General features: G+C 40.1%; 1 protein-coding gene across 3 annotated transcripts in view; it reads right to left on the bottom strand.

Moving 5' to 3' along the window:
• Nucleotides 1–3,749: 3,749 nt before the first annotated feature.
• Nucleotides 3,750–26,368, bottom strand: part of LOC112249488 (regulator of G-protein signaling 5) — a 33,768-nt gene continuing 11,149 nt past the window's right edge. Inside the window, exons 1-6 of one of the 3 annotated variants that reach the window (XM_042320530.1) lie at nucleotides 24,624–24,751; nucleotides 21,725–21,838; nucleotides 14,370–14,431; nucleotides 12,051–12,217; nucleotides 11,719–11,895; nucleotides 3,750–3,840 (exon numbers count right to left, since the gene is read on the bottom strand). In XM_042320530.1, coding sequence (XP_042176464.1) covers nucleotides 11,734–11,895; nucleotides 12,051–12,217; nucleotides 14,370–14,431; nucleotides 21,725–21,838; nucleotides 24,624–24,667 — 549 coding nt within the window. In that variant the 5' untranslated portion in view covers nucleotides 24,668–24,751 and the 3' untranslated portion in view covers nucleotides 3,750–3,840; nucleotides 11,719–11,733. Of the gene's footprint in view, nucleotides 3,841–8,490; nucleotides 11,896–12,050; nucleotides 12,218–14,369; nucleotides 14,432–21,724; nucleotides 21,839–24,623; nucleotides 24,752–26,368 lie in introns of those variants that run through there. The other 2 variants (XM_024419317.2, XM_042320533.1) reach the window with 2 other exon arrangements.

Here is a 26,368-nt window from a genome sequence, read left to right on the forward strand (position 1 = left end):
GTTTTGAGTATAATTTAAAATGTTGAGACAAGAAGGGGAGGGGTATGTGACAAAGATATAGGTGAGTCTCTCTCCAGAATGGCTCAGCTGTATCCTGCCAATTCTTGTGCATTCATCGTATTATTGTGTGAATTGTTTGCCCTTTGATTTTTTTTTATCAATTCCCCATTTCACATGTCACCAGTAGTAAATGTACCGTTAATTTGGTCCCTATCATTTGGTGACATTTATTTCTATTAATAACTACAGTAATTTACCATTCTCATTCTCGGGGTGGAAATGTTGTTCACCACCTGCTACACTTGTGAGAAACAAGTTTTGATTTATTTCATAACCATCATGAAATTTGTCCATTTTTACATTGGTGTTTTGTTTAGAGTGCTCCATGTTTCTCTGTCCTGATAATGTTGAGCGAGTGCATGTACCTGAGCATGCGTAGAAGCACCTGGACTGCTGCGCAGAAATGTAGGAAAGTGTTTTTTAACATCCATTGTGAATGATATGTTAAACTATCGTTCCTCACAGTAAACTATTTGAAAAATATTTCTAACAATCTCCCCCTCAATAATCTTCAATCCTCAGTGTTGTTGTGACTTTGGCTATGGATATTCAAGATCATTTATTGATTAATTACTCGAATAATTAATTCATCTAATTTGGTTATCCTATCGAAATGAATAATGTAGGGTCACCATTAAGGGTTTTGATATAAAGAGGCCCATTGAATTAACTAGCAATAGTTATCATTAACCGCTATACCATTAATACATACTGTGTATCATCAGTAGTCTCAATCAATAGTCATTTTCCTCTATTCTCATTCTGAAAGGTTGTCGAGGTCTCAGACTTCAAGGATCCAATCGCTCATTTAAGAACTTCAATGCAACAAAGGTTTCATCGGTAGATGTGACAACAGGACTTTGAAGAGTTAGAAATTCTTATTTGTGGAAACAGGAGGAGTGAAGCAAAGGCTACATCAGTAAGTTTATACAGCCGTGAAACTCTAGGCTCATCCAGTGGCTAGGCTATCCATTCACATCAGAATGTAGACAATGCAATGACAGTATTAATCATGATATGTAACAAGGACAAACATCCTTACAATAATAAGTTACTGCCACCACTATTACACAGAAACAGTATCACATAAATGGGAAATTCAATGCAACAAGATATTTTAGTGAATCTGAGTGTAGTCTGGTTCAGTTGAGTTTTCGTGATGATGACGGTGTAAAGTTCGTCATTACGGGTAGACCAAGGCGCAGCTTGATTTTGGTTCATCATACTTTATTTAAATGTGAACCAGCAAACAAAACAATAAACAACGAACGAAAAGCTTCGTCGTGCAAAATACATGCAACCAAATAAAGACAAGATCCCACAACAGAAGGTGGGAAAAAGGGCTGCCTAAGTATGGTCCACAATCAGAGACAACGATAGACAGCTGCCTCTGATTGGGAACCATACTAGGCCAAAAAGAAAAAGAAAACATAGATATACAAAAACTAGAGTACCCACCCTAATCACACCCTGACCTAACCAAAATATAGAGAATAAACAGGGATCTCTAAGGTCAGGGTGTGACGGACGGAGTGGTAGACAGAGAAAGGTCTAGGGTTCCTGGCCCAGGCGTTGGAGCTTATGGTTGAAGGAATCAACTCCCTCGTCGGGGCTCACGCATAGGGTCGTCGTTCTTTCTCGGTTCAGTTCTCAATTTGTTCAGTCCAAAGGGACAAAGACGTTTAAAGCACAGGGTGCAATTTAATGCTGGTTCGGGTCCCCTTTTGGGAGCGATAAAACTCAGCAGTTCATTGTGACTGAGCAGAGATTCTCCTGTTTGAGTAGGATGGTGCAAGTCACCATTGTGTAGGTTTCTCACAGAGACATTTTGGTTTCCAAGAAGATAAATCACCCTGTCCATTGGCGTGGCGTCGCCCGCTGTACCTGATCTCATTGTTTGGAGTACGAGTCTCACGAGTCTCAATATTGGGCATGCCAATATTGGGACAAAACCTGGAATTGTCTCACAAGTGTTCGTAGAATGTTAAAATGTGTTTTGAATAAGGAAATATGTAGTCTGTAGAGTGCAAATATGACTACGATAACATCCATACATTTTATGTTACAGTGAAATACCTATTACTCTTTTAATAACATGGAAAAAGAGAAGAAAAGTAACACAATTCATACTCACGTTACAGTGCCTTTGGAAAGTATTAAGACCCCTTGACTTTTTCCACATTTTGTTACGCTACAGCCTTATTCTAAAGTTGATTAAATAACAAAACATCCTCAGTAATCTACACCAACACCCAATAATGACCAAGAAAAAACAGGTTTAGAATGTTTTGCAAATTTATCAAAATAAAAAAAATTGAAATACCTAATTTACATAAGTATTCAGACCCTTTGCTATGAGACTCGAAATTGTGCTCAGGTAAATCCTGTTTCCATTGATCATCCTTGAGATGTTTCAATATCTTGATTTAGAGTTCACCTGTGGTAAATTCAATTGATTGGACATGATTTGGAATGGCACACACCTGTGTATATCCGGTCCCACAGTTGACAGTGCATGTCAGAGCAAAAACCAAGCCATGAGGTCGAAGGAATTATCCGTAGAGCTCCGAGACAGGATTGTGTCGAGGTACAGATCTGGGGAAGGGTATCCAAAAATGTTTGTAGCATTGAAGGTCCCCCAAGAACACAGTGACCTCCATCATTGTTAAATGGAAGAAGGTTGGAACCGCCAAGACTTATCCTAGAGCTGGCAGCCCGGCCAAACTGAGCAATCGGGGGAGAAGGGCCTTGGTCAGAGAGGTGACCAAGAACCCGATGGTCACACTGACAGAGCTCCAATGTTCCTCTGTGGAGATGGGAGAACCTTCAAGAAGAACAACCATCTCTGCAGCACTCCACCAATCAGGCCTTAATGGTAGAGTGGCATCATGCTGTGGCTGTGTTTTTCAGTGGCAGAGACTGGGAGACTAGTCAGGATCAAGGCAAAGATGAACAGAGAAAAGTACAGAGAGATCCTTGATGAAAACCTGCGCCATAGCGCGAAGGACCTCAGACTGGGGGCGAAGGTTCATCTTCAAAAAGGACAACGACCTGAAGCACACAGCCAAGACAATGCAAGAGTGGCTTCAGGACAAGTCTCTGAATGTCCTTGAGTGGCCCGGACTTGAACCCGATCAAATATCTCTGGAGAGACCTGAAAATAGCTGTGAAAATAACCTGACAGGGTTTGAGAGAATCTGCAGAGAAGAATGGGAGAAACTGCCCAAATACAGGTGTGCCAAGCTTGTAGTGACTGTAATTGCCAAAGCTACTGAGTAAAGGGTCTGAATACTTATGTAAATGTGATATCTGCTTTTTAAATTTTTTTTATAAACTAGCAAATATTTCCAAAAAGCTGTTTTTGCTTTGTCATTATGGGGCATTGTGTGTAGATTGCTAAGTTTTATTTGTTTAATCTTATCTTAGAATAAGGCTGTAACCTAACAAAGTGTGACTCACCACCTGGATTTGGTCTTACAGTATGTGGCAACATTTTAACTTCTGTTTTTTACATTGGATAAAAGTATAGACTACAAAATTGTTTATCATACACTGCATTTGAGGAAACAATGGGAAAGTAATTCTGATATGAAAGTTGATCAACTTGTAAACTCACTTTTGAGAAAACCGTCTTTCAAAGTTTTGGTACTACTATTGGAGAACCCTTATTTGTCTTCACCCATTCAGCATTGATCACACCCTCTTAAGCCTTAGCCCCACCCATCTCTTTAAGGTTTGATCCGTGCATTCTGTACTAACTTGCCAGCTACTTCCAGGCATCTAAGAGAGAGAGAGAGAGAACAGTTCACTGAACATTACTCATCCTAGCAGAGCTAGTTAGGCTGTTACAGTATGTTATCCAGAGCGTTGGTGACTGCAACTGTGCTGTCAGATTGTCCTTTTGTAAATGCAGAGCGTTTCGTGTTCAGAGCGCACACTGGACTCTGGACAAATGTAGGGTTGCTCCTGAAAGCTTTGACCTCACAACGACAGTCAAGCTAACTGGATACCATTGGCTAGCTACTTTTATTCATATAATGAGAGAACACCACACTGACCATTTTACTCCCCTAGCAGTGTTATCCACAGCATTGGTGACTGTATCACTGCTGCTGGCAACAATTTAATTAAGCTTTGTTGTCGACGTTTACTGACACCGGACGTATGGGTGTTGAGCGTTCAAAATTGCATCAGTTATTCTGCACTCTGGCACACTAAGACGAGAGTATTTTGTTAAGAAATGTAGCTAGATAGCTAGCCTGGGTAAACAATGAATCCACAATGCATGACATAACATAAGTTAGCGAGCCAGCCAGCTAACGTTAGCTAACAGTACACTTGAAATTAAACCACTTTCTGTCAAAATTAGAAATGTGTAATATCTGAAAATGTAGGTAGCAAGACTATTTTACCAGTATACATCATGGTTGGATGCGTCTCTTGTCTGATGCACGATGTAATCCAGATGTGTTTTCTCCAGCTCTTTAGCTATCACACTCGAATTCCACTGATTTCAAAACTTGGTGCTCCAGAAAATGGAGAGCATACACATAACGTTAGCTAGCGAGCCAGCCAGCCAACGTTAGATAGCTAACAGTACACTTTAGCTAACAGTACACTTTACCTTGACATTAGGTTTATGCAGTTTTACTACACAATACATTTTTTTTTAAGTCAAGTTTGACACGATTACCTAGGCATACTGACCAGCTCCAATAGACAGACGCCTGCTATATGGCAGACAAATCCAAACTCGTCTCTCGGCTTGTCCAGCCCACTCATAATCTCAGGCAATCATGGCTAGCAGGAAGGTTGCCCTCTTTTTCAGTGGCTAAACCAACTGGGCTCATAATTTAACAATTTTATTTGTATTTACAGATGGCATACAAGTTTGATATTAAGGTACATGAAGTTCACATGTCCGAGAAGGCATTTCTGCCAAAAAAAAACACATTTAGCTAAAAAACAGCTCTCCTGTGAATTCGTGACTTGCGACATGCGCCTAGTTTCCTGAATCAGATCACGTGTGAGTAAAGTCAAGGAGTTTGAATCCTTTCCGAAGGCACTATATATCAACATCTTGAGTCCAACAGTTCCAATACAGTGAAGAAAACATATTTTAATTTAATTTTAGCCCTCTTAGCTCCATTTTATCTTTGTTACATAGAGTGGGAGGAGAAATTTGGCTCTGGCGCCCTAAGATCTCTAATAACCCAACAGTCTTATCACATGTGAGTCGTAAAATACGTCCTGTTCTTTGTCTCTTGTCCTCCTCAGTCCATTTAGAGTCGTAAAGGGAGCAGTTGATTTGTCTTGTGATAGGCTTGAAAGGGGGTTGTCAAACACAGAAAGGTAAACTCTTGGCCTGGAATCTGGTACATAAGAAACCCTGTTCTCCACCGCAACAGTGTGAAAGAGCACTGGAAGTTATAGGCCTACTGCTGCATTGGCCTATAGGCTAGGTGTTCCATGCACTCATTTCTTTAGCCACCAATGGATCACGGTGTATCAATGTGTCCATATGTCAGACACTGGTGATCTCGCATTAGTTTACTTTTAACTTTCAGTTTTTTATAATTTTAATTCAGATTTTAGGATTAATCACATGACAATGATTTTGAGAAATGAAAACATTATTATAGAAATAAAACTGTTCCACGAAAATGAGCATATGAAAAGCATAACTGGCACGCAGAATGGTAGAATGGTAGCTTCCCCAAACTTGAAACTCACGCGCCATCTATGAAGTTTTTATAAATAAATTGCCTCCATTTTTCCATGGTTGGATTTCGCCTATAGGCTACTTTGAGGCAAGGTAAGACATGCCTCATAATAATATGTTTCAAACTATTAAGCATGTTTTCAAAATGCATACTGCCACCAGCTCACATTGTTAAGTGGTGGGTAATGCGCAGATAGCCTGTTGCCTGAACTTGAATGGTGAATGGAAGGCATGCTTCAATTACCAGTTGAAAAATAGAAATAGTAGCTATTTTCAATCATGCACCAAAACAGATTTTAACAGGGGATTGCATTTAGAATTGTTACGCAATGAATGGGCTTATAAACTCACGTTTTACTCCACCAGGAGCACTGTACTCCATCAGGTGCACAGTGTACAGTACAACAAGAGAAATAAAATAGTTATCAGCTGAACATAACCGTATGCCAGCAGAAGGGAGGACAGTAGTAGGTGACAACTATGGAATCCCCTTGTAGCCAATTAAATTAGAATAGATCTGTTCCAGGAATGTTTAGTAATTCCTTTACTGATTTACTATTTTTCATTTTTGTTATTAAGCAGATGGTCTTATCCAGAGCGACTTTTCACCTAGGGGACTCAGGCTTTGAACCAGCAATCTTTTGGACCCAATGCTCTTAAATGTTAGGCTACCTGCCTGCCTGTTTTTCATCAAAAAAATCAATAAAAACACAAACTAATTGGTAGAGCTACCTTAACTTGTTACTTTACTTCAGCATGTTTGTGTTTTGATGTATTTCTAATACCTTTTAAGATTTTTTTCTGGTAGATGTTGTCTAAGATCAATTTTCCATCTGTTTGACCAAAAGTCAAAGCCTTTGCTTATTCCAAATTTGTGGGATGAAAAATGGTAAAAATGTATATTTCCCTTAATGTCTAAAAATATAGACTCTTAGCTTTCATTTGACACCCATTTTGACATGCTCCTTTAAATTTCACATTGGTGCTCATGGAAATGCCCAGCTCACAATGGTTTCAGAAAGACTCTTCAGTCCGTAAGCCCTCTGCCTTTTATGAAGCTACTGTAAACATTAATACTATTACATGGAGGTTTATGGCCACTATCCATCAATGGGATCTAAATTTAGAGACCTTAGGCAGTACTATTTCATTTTCTTTCCCCAAGTCTTGATGGCGATATTCCATGACAGATGAGCAAATTCACCTGAGAAGCTTCCTCACTGTATGCTGTAGGATGAGACAGCTTGTGCTTCTACGGACTAAGAGACGAGGAGCAGTTGAAGTGAAAAGTTTATATGAGGAGAGAAGGTGAAGCCATTTTTTATAAAAGCAACCTTGATGTTTCTGTAATCCTAGCTTTCATCGTAATCCTCCATCTCTTCATGCTGACAGAAGAATTGAGGAGTTATCTGACCATCTCCACAGTGTGTGGGGTTTTATCTCCAGCCCAGTGTTGTGTGTACTCTCATGGTATATTATTAGACACATGGCTGGGGACGTTATGGTTCATGGAGTGGTAATGGTGTTGATTGGCCAGAGAGTAAAAAGAGATGTAGGATATTTTTTAACATTATGAAGTCATGTTGTCTGGTTTGACTTTTAACAGTATTTGTTCATAAAATGTATATTATAAAGATGTACCAGGATGACTGATAATCTTTATCCTGTTCCAATGACACAGCCCTCCCACTGGACACAGATGTCAGTTTAACATCATGTTTCGATTTTAATTTGGTTGAGTTGTCAACTAACATGAATTCAACGTGAAATCAACAACAAATGTCACCATGTTATTGAATTTAGGTTAAAAGTTGTGTGAAAAACCTTATGTTGATGACTTTTTGCAAATCCAATTTGACATTGATGACTTTTTGCAAATCCAATTTGTTTTCCACGTTGATTCAACGTCATCACAGATTTTTGGGGATTGAAATGAAGTGGAAACAACATTGGTTCAACCAGTTTTTGCCCATTTGGGTTGTGTAAATCTCAACACATACCACAGAACCTGCTAGTTTGTGAAGTGAACGCATGTAAAAGGGAAGATTGAAAACCATCGAGACGTTTTGTCAGGTTCACAGATGACCACAAGGAGACATCACAACCCTCCATGTGATTCTAAGAACACATGACAGAAATAAGGAGTGCGAGAAGCCTACATTTTAGCCTGTGACACTGTTTGTGCATCAGCTTCCTCTTTGTTTTCCACTCGCTACTCTGACGTTTTCATTCACTCGCGGGAAAATTATGCTCTCTTCCTGGGTACAATGTACGCACTATGTTAATTAGAAGAAAAACAACCTCTCTCTTCATGTGAGTAGTCGTGAGTCTGGAGGTTAGCTAACTCTGCCTCAGGAAGCTGTGTGTTTATTAATATACAATATCATAGCGGGTGTGTATTTTAGATGGGATTTATCATGATCTCCCCTCTGTCTTAAATTGGTTATTCATTTTGTGTACTGTATGTAGGGGAGAGTTGTGAGTTGAGACATTTTTTCCGTTCAGCATTACTCCCACAAGGGAAATATAGTAGTTTTTCTAACAGAGATATTTACATATATTTCAAGATGTTCTCTGGAAATAATCAGAATTCATGTAAATTGAGCCGCAGGACCACATAAGTTAAACCGACACGCATTTCTGTGCTGATTGAAAAATTACCACTACTTTTATCTTCATTTTTCAAACACACTTCAACACAATCACAATTGATTTTTTGTATTTTTATTATTTTAAGCATTAACACAGCCTTAACACCTAACAAACACTGTATTTAAAAAAAAAACACTTTTAATATAGTCCAGGCCCTGTTTTTTACCTTGTATCCCAGTGATAATCCCTTGCATTATGCCTTGGAAGAAAACACTTCAATTTGCTCAACTTGCCATTGGCTTAACCATTGGCTCAAGGCAAATATTTTGTCTATAGCCCACACAGCTACAAGGATGCACTTTCATGCTAGGTTTAGGACCTCATATTGAAGCTTATAAAGACCCCCAACTGATTTATAGAACAATCTTAAAATGATCAACTTTGGTTTAGATACAAGCATCATGATACCTCTAACACAGTAAATTGATATGACTTGGTGAAAATCTGTTTTTTGGACCAAACTTGCTTACCACTTTTCCCATGTGGTTTCTTCCTTCACAAACTCCATAAAATGATGAACTCTTTTTAAATATTTGGTCAACATTTTTACATTTTCATTTTAGTAATTTAGCACACACTCTTATCCAGTGTGACTTACAGTTTGTGCATTCATAGCTACTGTAGGTGGGACAACCACATATCACAGTCAGAGTAAGTAAATGTTTTAAATAAAGTAGCTATAAGCAAAGTCAGAGCTAGTAAGGGGGGAGTCAAGTGCGAGTGTTAGTTCACAAAATGGTTATTTATGGGAGGATTTTATGGTTTCCTAGAAACAAGGATGGCTCAACTTACCCCCTTGGCTCAACTTACCCCACTCTCCCTTATATATCTGTGTAATATTGATCCCTTATGTCATCACACAAACAAATAATGACTTATTATGAAACACTTGGTGTGCGAAAAATCCTTGTGTATGCCTTCTCTTGGGTACTATGTTGAGAGATTTCTTTAGTAAATGATAAACTTGTGATCACAAAAAGAGTCAAAATACATGGATATTGCATAATACAACAGATAGTCAATAGATAGTCAGATGTTTTCTCTTTTATGACAGTTAAAATACATGGTTCTCTCCTGGATACTCTTCAATCAGTCCTCTCTTGGCCACAACTCCCATTCAGTCCAGTGGGGTAGTCAACTTAATCAACACAAATACTACTAATTACTAGTAGATATTTACATAGAAAAATAACTACATCTTCAGGAATTTAATGTATTGATGTATTTTATGTGGTTGACTACAAATAATACAAGTGTCAGATATTAACTCCATAAGTCATAGGTCCATAAGTGTTTTCACCGAAGGCACAACATCTTGAGCAATAGCAGTAGATTGGCCAATCTATGCAACCAGATACACTTATCAATGCTACATCAGAAACATATTGTTTTGTGTTAGTATTGGGAAATTCCACAGTAAGAGAATACAACGATGCAACTATGCATTAGGACGATGTTTAACCATTTCCACAAAATATTACAAAAACACTGAAACGTTTCAAAAACACATTTGCTTGAAGAACACTGCAGATGCAAAGTTTAGTAAAAGAAGGATGGCACAAACAGGACAAACCGTCATTCTGTTACAAAACTTTGCATCTGCTGTTCTTCAAGCAAATGAGTCAGTGGAAATGGTTTAAAGTAGTCCTTGAACATAGAGTTGTATGGTTGAACTTTGCAGTCATTGTTTTTTTTGTTTGACATACGTTTTAAAGTGAAAAGTCTCCGCATCATTCTGTCAAAGTGGAATTGCCTTATCGTTACTAAACTCTATTAGTGCACCGTGTCAAGTGATTGCAAATTATGTGATCGAACATTGTAGCTTCAAGTGACATTTTGTATTGGACAATCAATGAATTACAATGACCATATTGTCAACTCCTGACCTGCAGTGTTGCAGTAAGTTGAATTGTGTGTATTGGGCAACAACATGGACTTGTATAGGTACTGAGTTGTTGTGTAATAATACTCCAATGTTGTGGCTATGACAGCTGCACCCTTAAAATATATAAAAACATGCAAGTGCAGAATAGAAACACAATGTAAGGTATTTATATCATTGCTACACTAGACTGAGATAGCGTACTACAAGAACCTTTTCATACTGATACACCTCTACTTTTCAGACCATGAAAGGTGTGAAGACTAGTTGTGATAGTGAATGGTGAGTGATAAACAGAAATGCTCAAAGCTGTATCGAAATAATTGATACGATTAGTTCATTCATAATGGAGTGCATATATTTCTATTTTGTTATGGTAGAAAAGTCACAAAACTTTATGATGTTGATGTATTGGGTATGTGTCCTTTACTCATCTCCTATGCTTCATTGCTATCTTTAGGTGAAATGACTGACTTTCAATTAGTTCACCCCCCCCCAAAAAAAATAATATATTTGGAAAAATACTGAGTTCTATTTTTTTTACGAGATCCACTCTTACTCGGTATTCCCATCTTATCAACGTACAATACAGTGGTCCGTAAACCACTGAACAAACTGCCTACCACTTGTCCCAAGGATTGCACGAGAGCATGGTTGGGGACACATTCTCACAGCTTCTCAAGGCACCTGGTTTCTACTGTATGTCTTTCCTTCTTAGACTGTTTACTACTTGGCTGTGGGAACACTAGAGTGTCCGGTTCCAAGAAGTCCCTCACCCTTTCTCCCCCATTTAGAACACTGGATGGGTACTGGATGTGTCACTAAGAGTCTCAAGGCAGAGGTCATATTCTCCTCCCCATAAACTCTGAAAGCCAATGGTCTTTTATTCCAGGGAAAGTTGTTGTAGAAATATGGTCTATCTGTCTGTCTGTCTAGGATCTTTTGATTTAGACTATTTATTTACACTTTTTATTTAGACTATGGGACAAAATCATTGCAGATTATTTTGTCTGCAATAATTATGACCTTTGGTTTATCTTTCTAAGAAATGGTGATGTTCAAATGTATTTGTTTAAATCACTGTTTAATTGATTGGTGGTTTGTTTGTCTCTCAGTTGGAGTAAACATTTAACAAATAATGTCATATTGTCATATTGTGTTTCCACAGTCTTTACTTTTTTAATTGACTTGTAAAATGTTGATTGGCTACAGCTATATAAGACAAATATAGTAGTAATTAGTCATTTGAAATATGGAGTCAAGGTGGTTTAGAATGAGGTCTATCTTTATGTTTGTCCTTAGTTATCAAACCTGCAGTCTGCTTAAGTCAGTTCCATCAAATAATTTTAAAGGCCTAATTCCACTTCAAATGATAACCAATTGGTTTGGAATTTACCCTTACTTTGCAATCATCTTCTTAATTAACCAGCTCCTGGTACTTCTCGGATCTCAGGAAGCGGCCGAAGGAGTCCTTCTCCATCAGAGCATAAATTCTCTTCTGGGCCAGGTCAAAGGTTGTGGAGGAAAGGTCAACAAGGTTCCTCAGGGTCACATCCTTGGTGTAATGATCAATGTTCACCTTAAGGGAGGAAAAGTGAGAAGTATGGGAGGGAGGAGAGAGTCAGACAGTCAGAGAGAGAGAGAGAGAGACGGAGACAGGAAGGATAAGGTAAGTCTGGGATTCCACAACAAATGCAACAATAGTACACATTTGCTTGCCACGTTTTCTGTCACCTCTCTGGGTCCCTCGGTCTGGATGAAGTCCTCATAGATCTTTCTGGCTTTCACAGTCATCTTCATGGGAGACTTGGTCTTTTTGAAGTTCTCACAGGCCACCCAGAACTCAATGTTCTCCTCACTGAACTCAGAGCGCAGGAAGCCACGGAACATGGCCAGGCCATCTGGGAGATGGAGAGATAGAGGAGATGGGAATATTAAATGATCAGAGAGAGAGTGAGTGGGGGAAGAGGGAAAAAGAGCAGAGAGCAAAGAGCAAAGAGAGAGAAAGTAGAGACAGAGTGAAATAGAGAGACAGTGAGTTGTTCCCATATTTTAACACAGAGGGCATTTGGCCAATCCTCCAACATCTCCCCTGAGTCCTGAATTCCAGAGACATGCTGCCACTGTGCTTCTGTTATGATAGGATGATGATAAGCTCCAATGGCTGAGTGTTTACAATATCAGAGTTGGGGATTGGATTCTTACATGGCCCGCTAATCCTCAATATGTGTTGCTGAAGTGAAAACACAATGGGCCTGACTGTATATACAGTATACTGATCAAACATATAAGACAACATGTAAAGTGTTGGTCTCATGTTTCATAAGCTATAATAAAAGATCCCAGAAATGTTCCATAAGCACCGAAAGCTTATTTCTCTCAAATGTTGTTTACAAATGTGAATAAATCCCTGTTAGTGAGCATTTCACCTTTGCCATTTCTCCTGACAGGTGTGGCATATCAAGAAGCTGATTAAACCACATGATCATACATAGGTGTACCTTGTGCTGGTGACAATAGAAGGACACTTTAAGATGTGCAGTTTTGTCACACAACACAATGCCACAGATGTCTCAAGTTTTGAGGGAGCGTGCATTTGGCATGCTGACTGCAGGAATGTCCACCAGAGCTGTTGCCAGAGAATTTAATGTTCATTTCTCTACCATAAGCCACCTCCAACATCATTTTAGAGAATTTGGCAGTACGTCCAACTGGCCTCACAACCACAGACTACGTGTAACTACGCCAGCCCAGGACCTCCACATCCGGCTTCTTCACCTGCGGGGTTGTCTGAGACCAGCCACCCGGACGGCTGATGAAAGTGAGGAGTACTTCTGTCCATTATAAAGCTCTTTTTGTAGGGAAAACCTCCTTGGCCTATGCCCTCTCAGGCCCACCTATGGCTGCGCCCTTGCCCAGTCATGTGAAATTCATAAATTAGGGCCTAATACATTGTTTTCAATTAACTGATTTCCTTTTATGAACTGTAACTCAGTACATTTGTTGAAATTGTTGCATGTTGCTTTTATATTTTTGTTTAGTATAAATAAATAACCAGAACCCTGATCTGCAACTTCCCTTGACTCAGAAATAAGAAAAAACACCTGACCTCTTTTTGGAAAAATCTCTTTGCTTTCATCTATCCAGGGACTCTACTATAGTGGGTTTGCAGAGAGCTGAAGCGCATAGAGTGTAAAAATCATCTGTCCTCGTTTGCAACACTCACTACCGAGTTCCAAAATGCCTCTGGAAGCATGTCAGCACAATAACTGTTCATTGGGAGCTTCATGAAATGGCCAAGCAGCCTCATACAAGCCTAAGATCACCATGCGCAATGCCAAGCGCCAGCTGGTGTGGTGTAAAGCAAGCTGCCATTGGACTCTGGAGCAGTGGAATGTGCTTTTGGTCAAGTAGTGTATCTGTATTCAATAGACGGTTCTGATTGAAAAGTGGGTTTTTTTGCAGCGTGGAGCAGTTCCCAGGAAAACATTTAATGCAATTGCTAGATGCTACCACACCCACCTCCAAATCAAAACCAAACATACTGTAGATGTCAATGTTTGCTCGCACATGCTCCGTTTTACTTCCAGTCTGGCAGCATGGTGCCTGTATTGCGACGCTGATTAGCTAGGACAAACAGGTGTGAAACACAGACAGGCGTGTGCAGAAAATGAGAACACAATATGAAATTCATGTTTGGTTTTGAATAGGAGGAGGGTGGTAGCATCTAAAATTTGGATTTATTATGAAACAGCAAATGTGTTTTCAAGGCATTCAGTATTTTCCAGCTTCATTTTTGACCCAGGTGTCATCTTTTACTTAATATAGACTTTATGTTCACAGATGGATTATAAAATGTTAGTTCTCCCAGGAGATCTCTCTGCATAACGATAATGAATACCATCAGACTTAGTGTTAATTCTAGTCGGTCTGCTCAGTATTTCGTGTAAAGTATCATATGATTGGGTTAAGAAACATATGGTTTTCTAGAAGACCTCATGGCTTTTCACAAGGACTTATTTGTTGTGTGTGTGTATTTCTGGGCGTACTTACAGCTGTTGGTCAGCACATGGTCCAGGGACTCACGCCACTGAGCAGCCTCTTCAGGAACGGGCCTGTTCAACACACAAACACAATATAACAGTAAAACAACACACACCTTACCCTTGATTAAACAGTTTGTCACCCACAGCCTATTAATACAGCACCCTGTAACGTCATTGAGGTTTAGAAGTCCTCAATTGTTCTCCCCTAACACACACACACACACACACACACACACACACACACACACACACACACACACTAGTGCGAGAGAGCCCTGCAGCATTTAACCATAATTGATGGCTGTACTACTGAGCTAGTAGGGAAAATAGTCATTATGTAAGAGGTTCCACAAGTAAGTGGATGATCTCTCTCTTGTTCTCATTATATTTTATGCAGAGTGAATTACAGGTGAAATTAGGGTTAAGTGCCTTGCTCAAGGGTACATCAAAAGATTTTTCACCTTGCAGCTGGTTTGAATCCCTGAGCTGACGTTTCAGTTACTGGTATATGGCCGAATACAAACAGTGTAGTTATTCCCTCCGCAAGGCAATCAAACAAGCGAAACGTCAGTATAGGGACAAAGTGGAGTCGCAATTCAACGGCTCGCACACAAGACGTATGTGGCAGGGTCTACAAACAATCATGTACTACAAAATGAAAACCAGCCACGTTACAGACACCGACGTCTAAACACCTTCTTTGCCTGCTTTGAGGATAATACAGTGCCACCAAAGTGGCCTGCTACCAAGGACCGTGGGCTCTCCTTCTCCGTGGCTGATGTGAGTAAGACATTTAAACGTGTTAACCCTTGCCTCGTCCTCAGAGCACGCGCAGACCAGTTGGCTGGTGTGTTTACGAACATATTCAATCTCTCCCTATCTCAGTCTGCTGTCCCCACATGCTTCAGGATGGCCACCATTGTTCTTGTACCCAAGAAGGCAAAGGTAACTGAACTAAATTACTATCGCCCCGTAGCACTCACTTCTATCATCATGAAGTGCATTGAGAGACTAAACAAGGATCATATCACGCACCTTACCTGTCACCCTAGACCCACTGCAATTTGCATACCGCCCCAATAAGTCCACAGACGATGCAATCGCCATCACACTGCCCTATTCCATCTGGACAAGAGGAATATCTATGGAAGAAAGCTGTTCATTGACTACAGCTCAGCAGTCAAAACCATAGTACTCTTCAAGCTCATCTTAAGCTTGAGGCCCTGGGTCTCAACTGAACCCTATGCAATTGGGACCTGGACTTGGGAGGAACTATTGGACATAAGACCAACGTCAACTCACCATCATTACGATCAGGAATACGTCTTTCCCGAAGTGGATCCTCTGTTTTGCCCACCACCCAGGACAATGGATTGGATCCCAGCCGGCAAACCAAAACAAAGACACGGTAAAAGGGGCAGACGAAGCGGTCTTCTGGTCAGGCTCCGGAGACGGGCATATCGCGCACCGCTTCCAAGCATACTACTCGCCAATGTCCAGTCTCTTGACAACAAGGTAGATGAAATCCGAGCAAGGGTAGCATTCCAGAAAGACATAAGAGACTGTAACGTTCTTTGCTTCACAGAAACATGGCTCACTCGAGACACGCTATCGGAGTCGGTACAGCCAGCTGCATTCTTCACACATCGCACCGACAAAAATAAGCATCTTTCTGGTAAGAAGAAGGGCGGGGAGGGGGGTATGTCTTATGATTAACAAGACGTGGTGTGATCATAACATCATACAGGAACTCAAGTCCTTCTGTTCACCTGACTTGGTATTCCTCACAATCAAATGTTGACCGCATTATCTACCATGATAATTATCTTCGATTATAATCACAGCCACATATATTCCCCCCAAAGCAGACACATGGATGGCCCTGAATGAACTTCTTTTGGCTATGTAAACTGGAAACCACATATCCTGAGGCTGCATTCATTGTAGCTGGGTATTTTATCAAGGCCAATCTGAAAACAAGACTCCCTAATTTCTATCAGCATATCGATTGTGCAACCAGTGCTTGTAAAACCCTGGATCATTGTTATTCTAACGTCCGCGACGCATATAAGGCCCTACCCCGCCCTCCTTTCGGAAAAGCTGACCACGACTCCATTTTGTTGCTTCCAGCCTATAGACAAAAACTAAAACAGGAAGCTCCCATCCTCAGGTCTGTTCAACGCTGGTCCGACCAATCTGATTCCTCACTTCAAGATTGCTTTGATCACGTGGACTTGGATATGTTCCGCATTGCGTCAAACAACAACATTGACGAATACACTGATTCAGTGAGCAAGTTAATTAGCAAGTGCATCGGCGATGTCGTACCCACAGCAACTATTAAAACATTTCCAAACCAGAAACCGTGTATTGATGGCAGCATTAGTGCGAAACTGAAAGCGCAAACCACTGCTTTTAATCATAGCTAGGTGACCGGAAACATGACCGAATACAAACAGTGTAGCTATTCCCTCCACAAGGCAATCAAACAAGCTAAGTGTCAGTATAGAGACAAAGTAGAGTCGCAATTCAACGGCTCAGACACAAGAGGTATGTGGCAGTGTCTACAGTCAATCACGGATAACTAAAAGAAAACCAGCCCCGTCGCGGACCAGGATGTCTTGCTCCCAGACAGACCACAGCTAAGCATTTAACACCATAGTACCCTCCAAACTTGTCATCAAGCTCAAGACCCTGGGTCTCGAACCCGCCCTGTGCAACTGGGTACTTCCTGACTGGCCGCCCCCAGGTGGTGACAGTAGGTAACAACATCTCCACCCCGCTGATCCTCAACACTGGGGCCCCACAAGGGTGCGTTCTGAGCCCTCTCCTGTACTCCCTGTTCACCCACAACTGCATGGCCATGCACGCCTCCAACTCAATCATCAAGTTTGCAGACGACACTACAGTGGTAGGCTTGATTCCCAACAACGACGAGACGGCCTAAAGGGAGGACGTGAGGGCCCTCAGAGTGTGGTGTCAGGATAATAACATCACACTCAACATCAACAAAACAAAGGAGATGATCGTGGATTTCAAGAAACAGCAGAGGGAGCACCCCCCTATCCACATCGACGGGACAGTAGCGGAGAGGGTAGTATGTTTTAAGTTCCTCGGCGTACACATCACGGACAAACTGAATTGGTCCACCGACACAGACAGCGTGTTGAAAAAGGCGCAGCAGCGCCTCTTCAACCTCAGGAGGCTGCAGAAATTCGGCTTGTCACCAAAAGCACTCACAAACTTTTACACATGCACAATCGAGAGCATCCTGTCGGGCTGTATCACCGCCTGGTACGGCAACTGCTCCGTCCACAACCGTACGACTCTCCAGAGGGTAGTGAGGTCTGTACAACGCATCACCGGGGGCAAACTACCTGCCCTCCAGGACACCTACACCACCCAATGTCACAGGAAGGCCATAAAGATCATCAAGGACAACAACCACCTGAGCGACTGCCTGTTCATCCCGCTATCATCCAGAAAGCGAGGTCAGTACAGGTGCATCAAAGCAGGGACCGAGAGACTGAAAAACAGCTTCTATCTCAAGGCCATCAGACTGTTAAACAGCCACCACTAACATTGAGCGGCTGCTGCCAACATACTGACTCAACTCCAGCCACTTTCATATTGTAAAAATGGATTAAAAATGTATCACTAGCCACTTTAAACAAAGCCACTTCATATAATGTTTACATACCCTACATTACTCATCTCATATGTATATACTGTACCCGATACCATCTACTGCATCTTGCCTATGCCGTTCTGTACCATCACTCATTCATATATTTTTATATACATATTCTTCATTCCTTTACACTTGTGTGTATAAGGTAGCTGTTGTGAAATTGTTAGGTTAGATTAGTCGTTGGTTATTACTGCATTGTCGGAACTAGAAGCACAAGCATTTCGCTACACTCGCATTAATATCTGCTAACCATGTGTATGTGAAAAATAAAATTTGATTTGATTTGACGCACCGCCCCCGGGGGTGAAGGTAGGATACAACATCTCCACTTTTCTGATCCTCAACACCCCACAACGGTGCGTGCTCAGCCCCCTCCTGTACTTCTTGTTTACCCATGACTGCATGGCCATGCACACCTCCAACTCGATCATCAAGTTTGCAGATGACACAACAGTAGTAGGCTTGATCACCAACAACGATGAGACAGCCTATTGGGAGGAGGTGAGGGCACTCAGAGTGTGGTGTCAGAATAGCAACCTCTCACTCAACGTCAACAAAAGAGATGATCGTGGGACTTCAGGAAACAGCAGGGGGAGCACCCTCCTATCGAAGGACAACAGTGGAGAAGGTGGAAAGTTTTAAGTTCCTCGGCGTACACATCACTGACAAACTGAAATGGTCCACCCACACAGACAGTGTAGTGAAGGAGGCTGAAGAAATTTGGCTTGGCACCTAAAACCCTCACAACATTTTACAGATGCACAATTGACAGCATCCTGTCAGGCTGTACCACCGCCTGGTACTGCAATTGCTAAGGCTAATGCTTACATACAGACTTCCAATCATTGGCCACTCTAATGAATGGATCACTAGTCACTTTATTACAGTTTTTTTCGATTGCTAAACGACAGTGGGCACAACTGGAGTCACATGTGCAAAACTCTAACTACAGTCTGCACTACCAACAGTCACCTGAGCTAAACAGTTCACATCACCTGCAAAACTCATTCCAAGCAACACAACTCTTAACACATGGCTCAAAACACGCTCAGTGCAGCAAAACACTATGCACAACCCTCACTGAGATAACACACACTGTCACTCAGAACACACTGAGAGTAAAAACACTAGCATCAAACACCAATACAGAAAATACAAACTCTTCATCTTTACAGTTTGAACAATTTCAGTGACTTTATACAAAGTAATATTTTCTTCAAAGAAAAGAGTGACATTCTTTCACATGATTTATTACATTTTTTAGAACATAACAATTCTTTAAGGTAAATGAAAATTAGCAGTTTGCTTCAATAGTCTGTAGTAATTTACGGAATTACAGTAATGAGAAAAAAAGAAACGAAAAGTACATACTGTAATTCGAACAAATAATTGAGGGGCTAATCCTGCCTCTCTCTAGCATCAGGCCACAGGTTTTCTTCAACATCACATCTAATGTTTTCTCTTGCCATGCACCTGGGGAAGAACCTTCTGGAGTGCCTTATCCATCCCTGGCAGTCCTCTGGACTCGTGTCCTCACATCCGGCACGCATGGCTTCCAAAAGAGACATTTGGTCATGTGGGTGGTGACCAAACACTTTCCACCTCCAGGCAGAGAAAAACTCCTCTATTGGGTTGAGGAAGGGTGAAAATGCAGGCAGGTACAAAACCATAAATCTGTGATGTGCTGCAAACCAATCTGTGACAGCTGCAGAGTGGTGAAAAGCAACGTTATCGCAAACTATGACAAAAACTTGGGGGTTTCTTACTGGCTCCCCCTGTTCTGCTGGCACTAGCTGAGCATAGAGCTGTTCTAGGAAAGCTATAAGCCTTTCTGTGTTGTATGGGCCAATGAGTGGTGTGTTGAGAAGCAAACCATCATTGGCCATTGCAGCACACATGGTGATATTTCCCCCCCCCCTTTGGCCTGGAACCTCAACAGTGGCCCTTTGACCTATAACATTCCTTCCTCTGCGCCGTGTTTTGGCAAGGTTAAATCCAGCTTCATCGATAAATACAAATGAATGTGGTCTTTCCAGTGCTTCCACCTCCATTACTCTCTGAAAAACAGTAAGTGCACAGTTTTACTGTAGAAATGCTAGTGTTTTTTTTTACTGTAAATATTTTGTATGGCTGTGTACGTAACCTCAGACGTCTTAACTGGACATATTGGTATCTTTGCTCTTTTACCCATTCACTGTTTCTCTCGAACGGTACAGTGTATAACTATTTCATTGTAACTTGGTGTTTCTTTAGGACTCGAGCAATAGTTGTTGTGCTGACAGAATTAACATTTTCAAATATATCATTATCAGCCAGCACTCTATCTTGAATCTCCCGCAGTTTTATTGCATTGTTGACAACAACCATGTCAACAATAGCATTTTCCTGCGCATCTGAAAATATTTTTCCTCTTCCCCCTGTTGGGGGGTAGCCTTTGGGTCCTGTTGTAAAAATATATTTTACAGTCAAACTTACTGTAATATATATCTGTGTAAATATTCTACAATTGCAATACAAAATAGATTCCTGTAATGTTTACATTTACTGTAAGGATGTAACTCTCACCTGTTTGCATGATGGAAAATTCGCATTACAGATGCCACTGTGGATCTTTGCAGATTGGGTTGCACCCTCAACCCATCTCTCTCAATGAGAGACCATGGTTCACGACATGGTCTATAAGTGTAGCCCTTATTTCATCTGAAATAACAGCTCTTTGCCTTCTTTGTCTTCCTCCACGCATCCGCCCTCACCCTGCCACCCTTCTCCCTCCACGAACCCATCTTCCTTGTTCCATTTCCAAAATGAGTCTTTCTGAGCTCTACCTATATATACTGTAATATGTGTGTGTGTTCACTAACAAGTCTAAAACAAGACACCTGCTTAGCCTTTCAGCTGAAATTGCAATCAGCAGTGTTTGAAAGGCACAAGGCTGAAATCTATTCCGTTTTGAATGTGTGGTTCACAGTTTTGACAGCAGTGTGTTAGCATTTGAACAAAGTGCTGTAAATCCACAGTGTTGTGCAGGTTGTGGTTAAAGTCATGGGATAAGTGTGTAGAGTTTTGAAAACTGTGTTCAAGCAATGAAAAACGAACTAGAATTTGGTCCACATGAACTGCTGCTGTGCAGACTGTAGTTAGACTTTTGCACATGTGACTCCAGTTGTGTCCACTGTCGTTTAGCAATCGAAAAAAACTGTAATGCCACTTTAATAATGATGTTTACATACAGTGCCTTGAAAAAGTATTCATCCCCCTTTGCATTTTTCTATTTTGTTGCATTACAAACTGTAAATTAAATTGATTTTTATTAGAATTTCATGTGATGGATACACACAAAATAGTCCAAATTGTTGAAATGAAACAAATAACTTGTTTCAAAAAATAAATAATAATTAAAAACAGAAAAGTGGTGCATGCATATGTATTCACCCACAATTACCTTCAGAAGTCACATCTACCAATGTCAATTGATACTGTTTGAAGCAGAGTAGTTTCTATATGTTTGCTTCCTTTGAGGAGCACAGGGATGTAATTGATGCACTCTGTAGCCATGCTGTTCTAAGGTGTTTGCGGGAGTGTGTGTGGGAGTGTGTGCGAGAGAGAGAGTATGTGTTAATGTTTGTGTATGTGAGGGCTGTCTGAGGGAAGGAGAAAGTTACACTACTCACTTCTGAAGCTTCTCTGGCTTCTTCTCTGGTTTCTCGGGGTAGGGGATAATCAGGTCAATGCCATTCTCAGGCTTCTGGAGGAGAACCCCCAACTTAGACTTGATCTCTTTAGCCCTGAGGAAGAAAACACATGAGGAAGTAAGGGCATTAAGGAGGATGCTGTAATTTTTTTAATGACACACATTCAGGAGTTAGAACAGTATAACGACCATAGTGGCTTTGGCTAATGGCTTTGGCTAATGCAGATTGTAGTCAGGAAAACCAAGTGAGCTCAGATAGCTATAACCAATCAGTGAAGTTCGTAAAGTTGAAAAGCAATCAGCAACAGAGCAGAAGACCTACAGTACACTGTAAGACTTTTCTGTCATTTCAACAGTAAAACACTGTAAGATGCTTTGTATACCGTTCATGTGTTCTACAGCATAGATTGCACTGCATTATGGGTAAAATGCTGAAAAATACTGTTATTAAGTGTAATTAGGAAGCAAATGTGGACAGTTCTTCCAATATCTTCAATATGCGCCTCGGAATTGGATACAGAGGCATGCAGTTGTGTCCCGGATATGTCTGTCTTCACTTGTAGCCTGTGAGAAAGACCCGATCATGTGACGGAGAGCGATATGAGTGAGAGGTGCTTCGGAGTGCCCGGCCGGGAGAAGGGAATTATAGATATTATATTCAGCCCAAGGCCACAACTGCCATATCCTTTATATTTTATTCAGCTATGTTTAATTGTATTCTTCATACTATAAATTAATATAAAATAATGCCAAGGAATTCTAAGCAAATCTTGTCAGCTAAATTAACTAGTGTAGCCCACAGCCATAATGGCATAGCCAGATCAGGGCCTAACATAAGCACAGTATGCTATTCTGTTCAACTCAGAGTATGCTATTCTGTTCTTCTGAAATATACTACATTTGTTTCATATCATGTTTCTTGAGACATGTCTAAAATAAATAATGGATTTATTGTGATGTGTAGGCTATATTACATGGACTTATTATACTTTTAAAAATGTAGATGTTCCAAAGGTATGAATTAGTGGAAGCCAGGAGATGCTAAATGTGTTTGTCAATTAATGGTCAATTACAGTGAGACCTGAAGTTATTTGCTTGACAATAAATTCTGACAGAATTTCATGATCGACACTGCCTTAGTTTAGACCCAGGATAACACAACCCCACCTCAAATGAATCAGGCCCATTAGAGATCATGTGATGTAGCCTTTGTTTTCAATGGCACAGTGTCAGTACACTATAATGACCCGTGTAATAATTTCCATTTAAAAGATATAAAACTTAATTTTTTCTAACATGGTTTTTCCTTTTCCTTTTAATCATCGATCAACTAAATATGTTAACCGTAATTTCTAATTATCAAAATACCCACTTTTAAACATCTCAAACTAAACGAAAAGTAAAAAAAGAGAAAAGAGGCTGGACACAATACTTTGTGGACACAGTGACACACTAACAATTTTACTGCTATTTCCAAAAACGCAGTAATCAAAATTATTTAATACAAAGAGGACAATTTAGTGAGTAAATCAATGAGACTTTGAATAGAATAACCAAGTTAATCTTTACTTAGAGCTCACCTCACTCATGTATTAAAAAAATGGCAGAGAAAACGAAACAAGACAAAGTCTGATCAATAATTAACAATATGGTGAGCAGCAGGTAGTTGATTCCTCTTTATTACTTTCATCTATCCCTATAGTCAGCGATCAGGAGATGGGCTCAACTAAAACAACAGCCACACATGCATACATACGTGCAGCTTCTTGTTAACAGAATTGACCTGGTTGTTCCTGACCGGGGAGAACACTCAAATAACTAGGCCGCCTGTTTCCATTAGTTTCTACAGAATATCCATTCTAACCAGGGCTGCAATTGAGATGTTGACCAAGAGTTTAGGGCTATGTCATAATAAATCAGGATAGCCCATAAAGCAGATGAACATTTAAAAATCTCCAAGTAATGATGTGTAATTTTAAGTAATGGTGTTAAATCCCCAATGAAAATAAAATATATCTTAAATCCAGGATTTTTGATCAACTGGTAGCTGTTGTCTAATTACTTTGAGTGACGAGCAGTTTTCAGCGAATGCATATTGGAAAAACAGCCAATGAGTTCTATTGCTTTATTTGCCAATTATTTATGAACATCCTTTATCAAAAAATACTGCTCCGAGTAATAGTTTGATTTAATAAATTAATATGCATAACTCAATATATAAGTTATAAATCATGTATGCATGATACTGGTATGTATCAATCCTCCCTTGTGCCAGAAACAGGGCAGTGCAGTATATCATACTGATTTCTCTTTGCTTTTTTGGCCTAATCTGCTTCTTAATAAGTTAATCACCACAGGATGACAAAGAGCATAAACTGTACCTCTTTTTTGCTTTTAAGTTTGGCAAAATCTTCCTGTCTTGCAGGTGGAAGAAATTGCTGAGTCTGGACTGCAGTAGTGGAATACACTCAGCAAGATGCTAACATTAAGCCATTAAGATCTTATCAGATCATGGAACAATACCTTTATCTCTGCAACTGGAACCTTTCAACTTTTTGGACAGTTGAAAGATTTTGGAAGAGTATTTAATCAAGTTTCCATTTATCGTACATGTTTTGCAAAAAGTAGAAAAATAATTTAATGAAGAACTATATTCACAATTAACTTCATTACCATACAGCATATGTCAATGACTTCAGCATGAAAAATTAACTATGAATAAAGAAATCTGATTTTAATTACAGACCAAACATTTTCCGACTGAGAAATCAGCCTCAGAAACTTGTGATATGATATCTCTGGGGTTATTTCAGGCAAGCTACAGTAGGAGAGATTACCCTTTCAGAGAGCAGAAGAGCATATTGCTTTTGGTATCTCACCTTTCCAGACATGATTGGGGTAATGCAGCTAATCCTCTACACATTTTCTGTTTTTCTTTTGATGTGTTGTTGAGTGAGTCCACCACCGTAAGATTCCCTTTTTCTTTTTGACTTTGTCTTTCAGCACTCTTGAGGAGTTTATATACATAGTGCCTAATGGCTCAGTGCCAAGAGCATAAGCCAATGAAATGGAGGTCTGCAACTGCAGGAAGAAAAGTCAGGGTCAGCTGGATGAGAAGTGGTCTGGTAGAACTGGGATGGCTGGAAGTAGAGTTTAGTCCCTAACCACAAATCTGGGACCAGATGCTTAAATTTACAAAGGTAAAAAAAAGTTGCACTGAACTAAACCATTGATCAGGTGGTGAAAGAGAAATGTGTCAAGTAATTAAGCAGGCTTTTAACAGCCTATTAACACTCAAATCAAGATTACTTTCGATTTTCTTTCTCAATTAGCAAAACATGGAAGTGAATTCAACTTTAGGTATAGACTGCAAGTAGGGGGTCCTAGTACTGGCATGAACTCCAGCGGAGCTGGAAAAACATGTTTCCGATAAACATTATCTATGTGAGCAATGCATGCATGGCTTTTTCAACCATCACACAAAGCAAACATCATTAGCTATAAATAGGAAAGGTTCAGTCACAGATATCCTGTCTACAGCTGTTGAGGGAAAAAAATGAAAGACCAAACCTGGTCATTTATATGGTAGTTGGAGCCATTCATGTTTATCCAAAAAGACCAAAACTCATCTCCTTACAAGAGAGATCCGGACCTCATGTTAAAAGTTGCTATTAAAGTAGTTTAATGTTGAATTGTTTTCAACATTGTGTTGATTAGTCAGAGTGACAAATGTATCTGACCATGCTGTAATCAAGAATGGTGAACAATGATTGCATTTCCCCATTGACGAGTAATGGTATGCATAGACAGAGTGCACACCCACGCTCCCCAACTTTCTTTGGCACTAGCAAGTCTCAGTAGACTGAGGTTTGGACTTGAACCCTGAACAATGGGATGTGAAGTTACCATTCCTATATAGCTGATAACATTGGTTACTAATGTACAGTAACACGAAAAAGACTGGCTCACATACCCATGCCAACTCAAGCTGATTGTCATGTGAAAGTTCACCACACTGGTAAAGAATGTAGCTACACCAACAACACTAAATAAGGTCTACTCGCTAATGGTGGTACAGAGTAATACTTGCTGTATATCAATCATTATAAAGCAATATCATAACAATGATAACAGTGGTACTTCTCAAAAACGTGCTTGTCTGAGAGTTGAGGTATTTCACATTTATCTTGGATAGATTGTGAAACAAGCCTGCCTTTAATAAACAGTGTATATTCTCAGTGATGTAATCATTCATCTAAAAACACTGGACTGATGAAGCTAATGCAATGTAACTTGTGACAACATCTCACACAATTACAGTTGAAGTCAGAAGTTTACATACACCTTAGCAAAATTAATTTAAATTCAGTTTTTCATAATTCCTAACATTTATTCCTTAGAAAAAAGTCCCTGTTTTAGGTCAGTTAGGATCACCACTTTATTTTAAGAATGTGAAATGTCAGAATAATAGTAGAGAGCATTAGTTATTTCAGCTTTTATTTCTTTCATCACATTCCCAGTAGATTGGAAGTTTACATACACTCAATTGGTATTTGGTAGCATTGCATTCAAATGGTTTAAAACCTTTTTGGGATAGGGAGCATCATTTTCACTTTTGGATGAA

Source organism: Oncorhynchus tshawytscha, linkage group LG01 (genome assembly GCF_018296145.1).
Source record: "Oncorhynchus tshawytscha isolate Ot180627B linkage group LG01, Otsh_v2.0, whole genome shotgun sequence".
Taxonomy (NCBI): domain Eukaryota; kingdom Metazoa; phylum Chordata; class Actinopteri; order Salmoniformes; family Salmonidae; genus Oncorhynchus; species Oncorhynchus tshawytscha.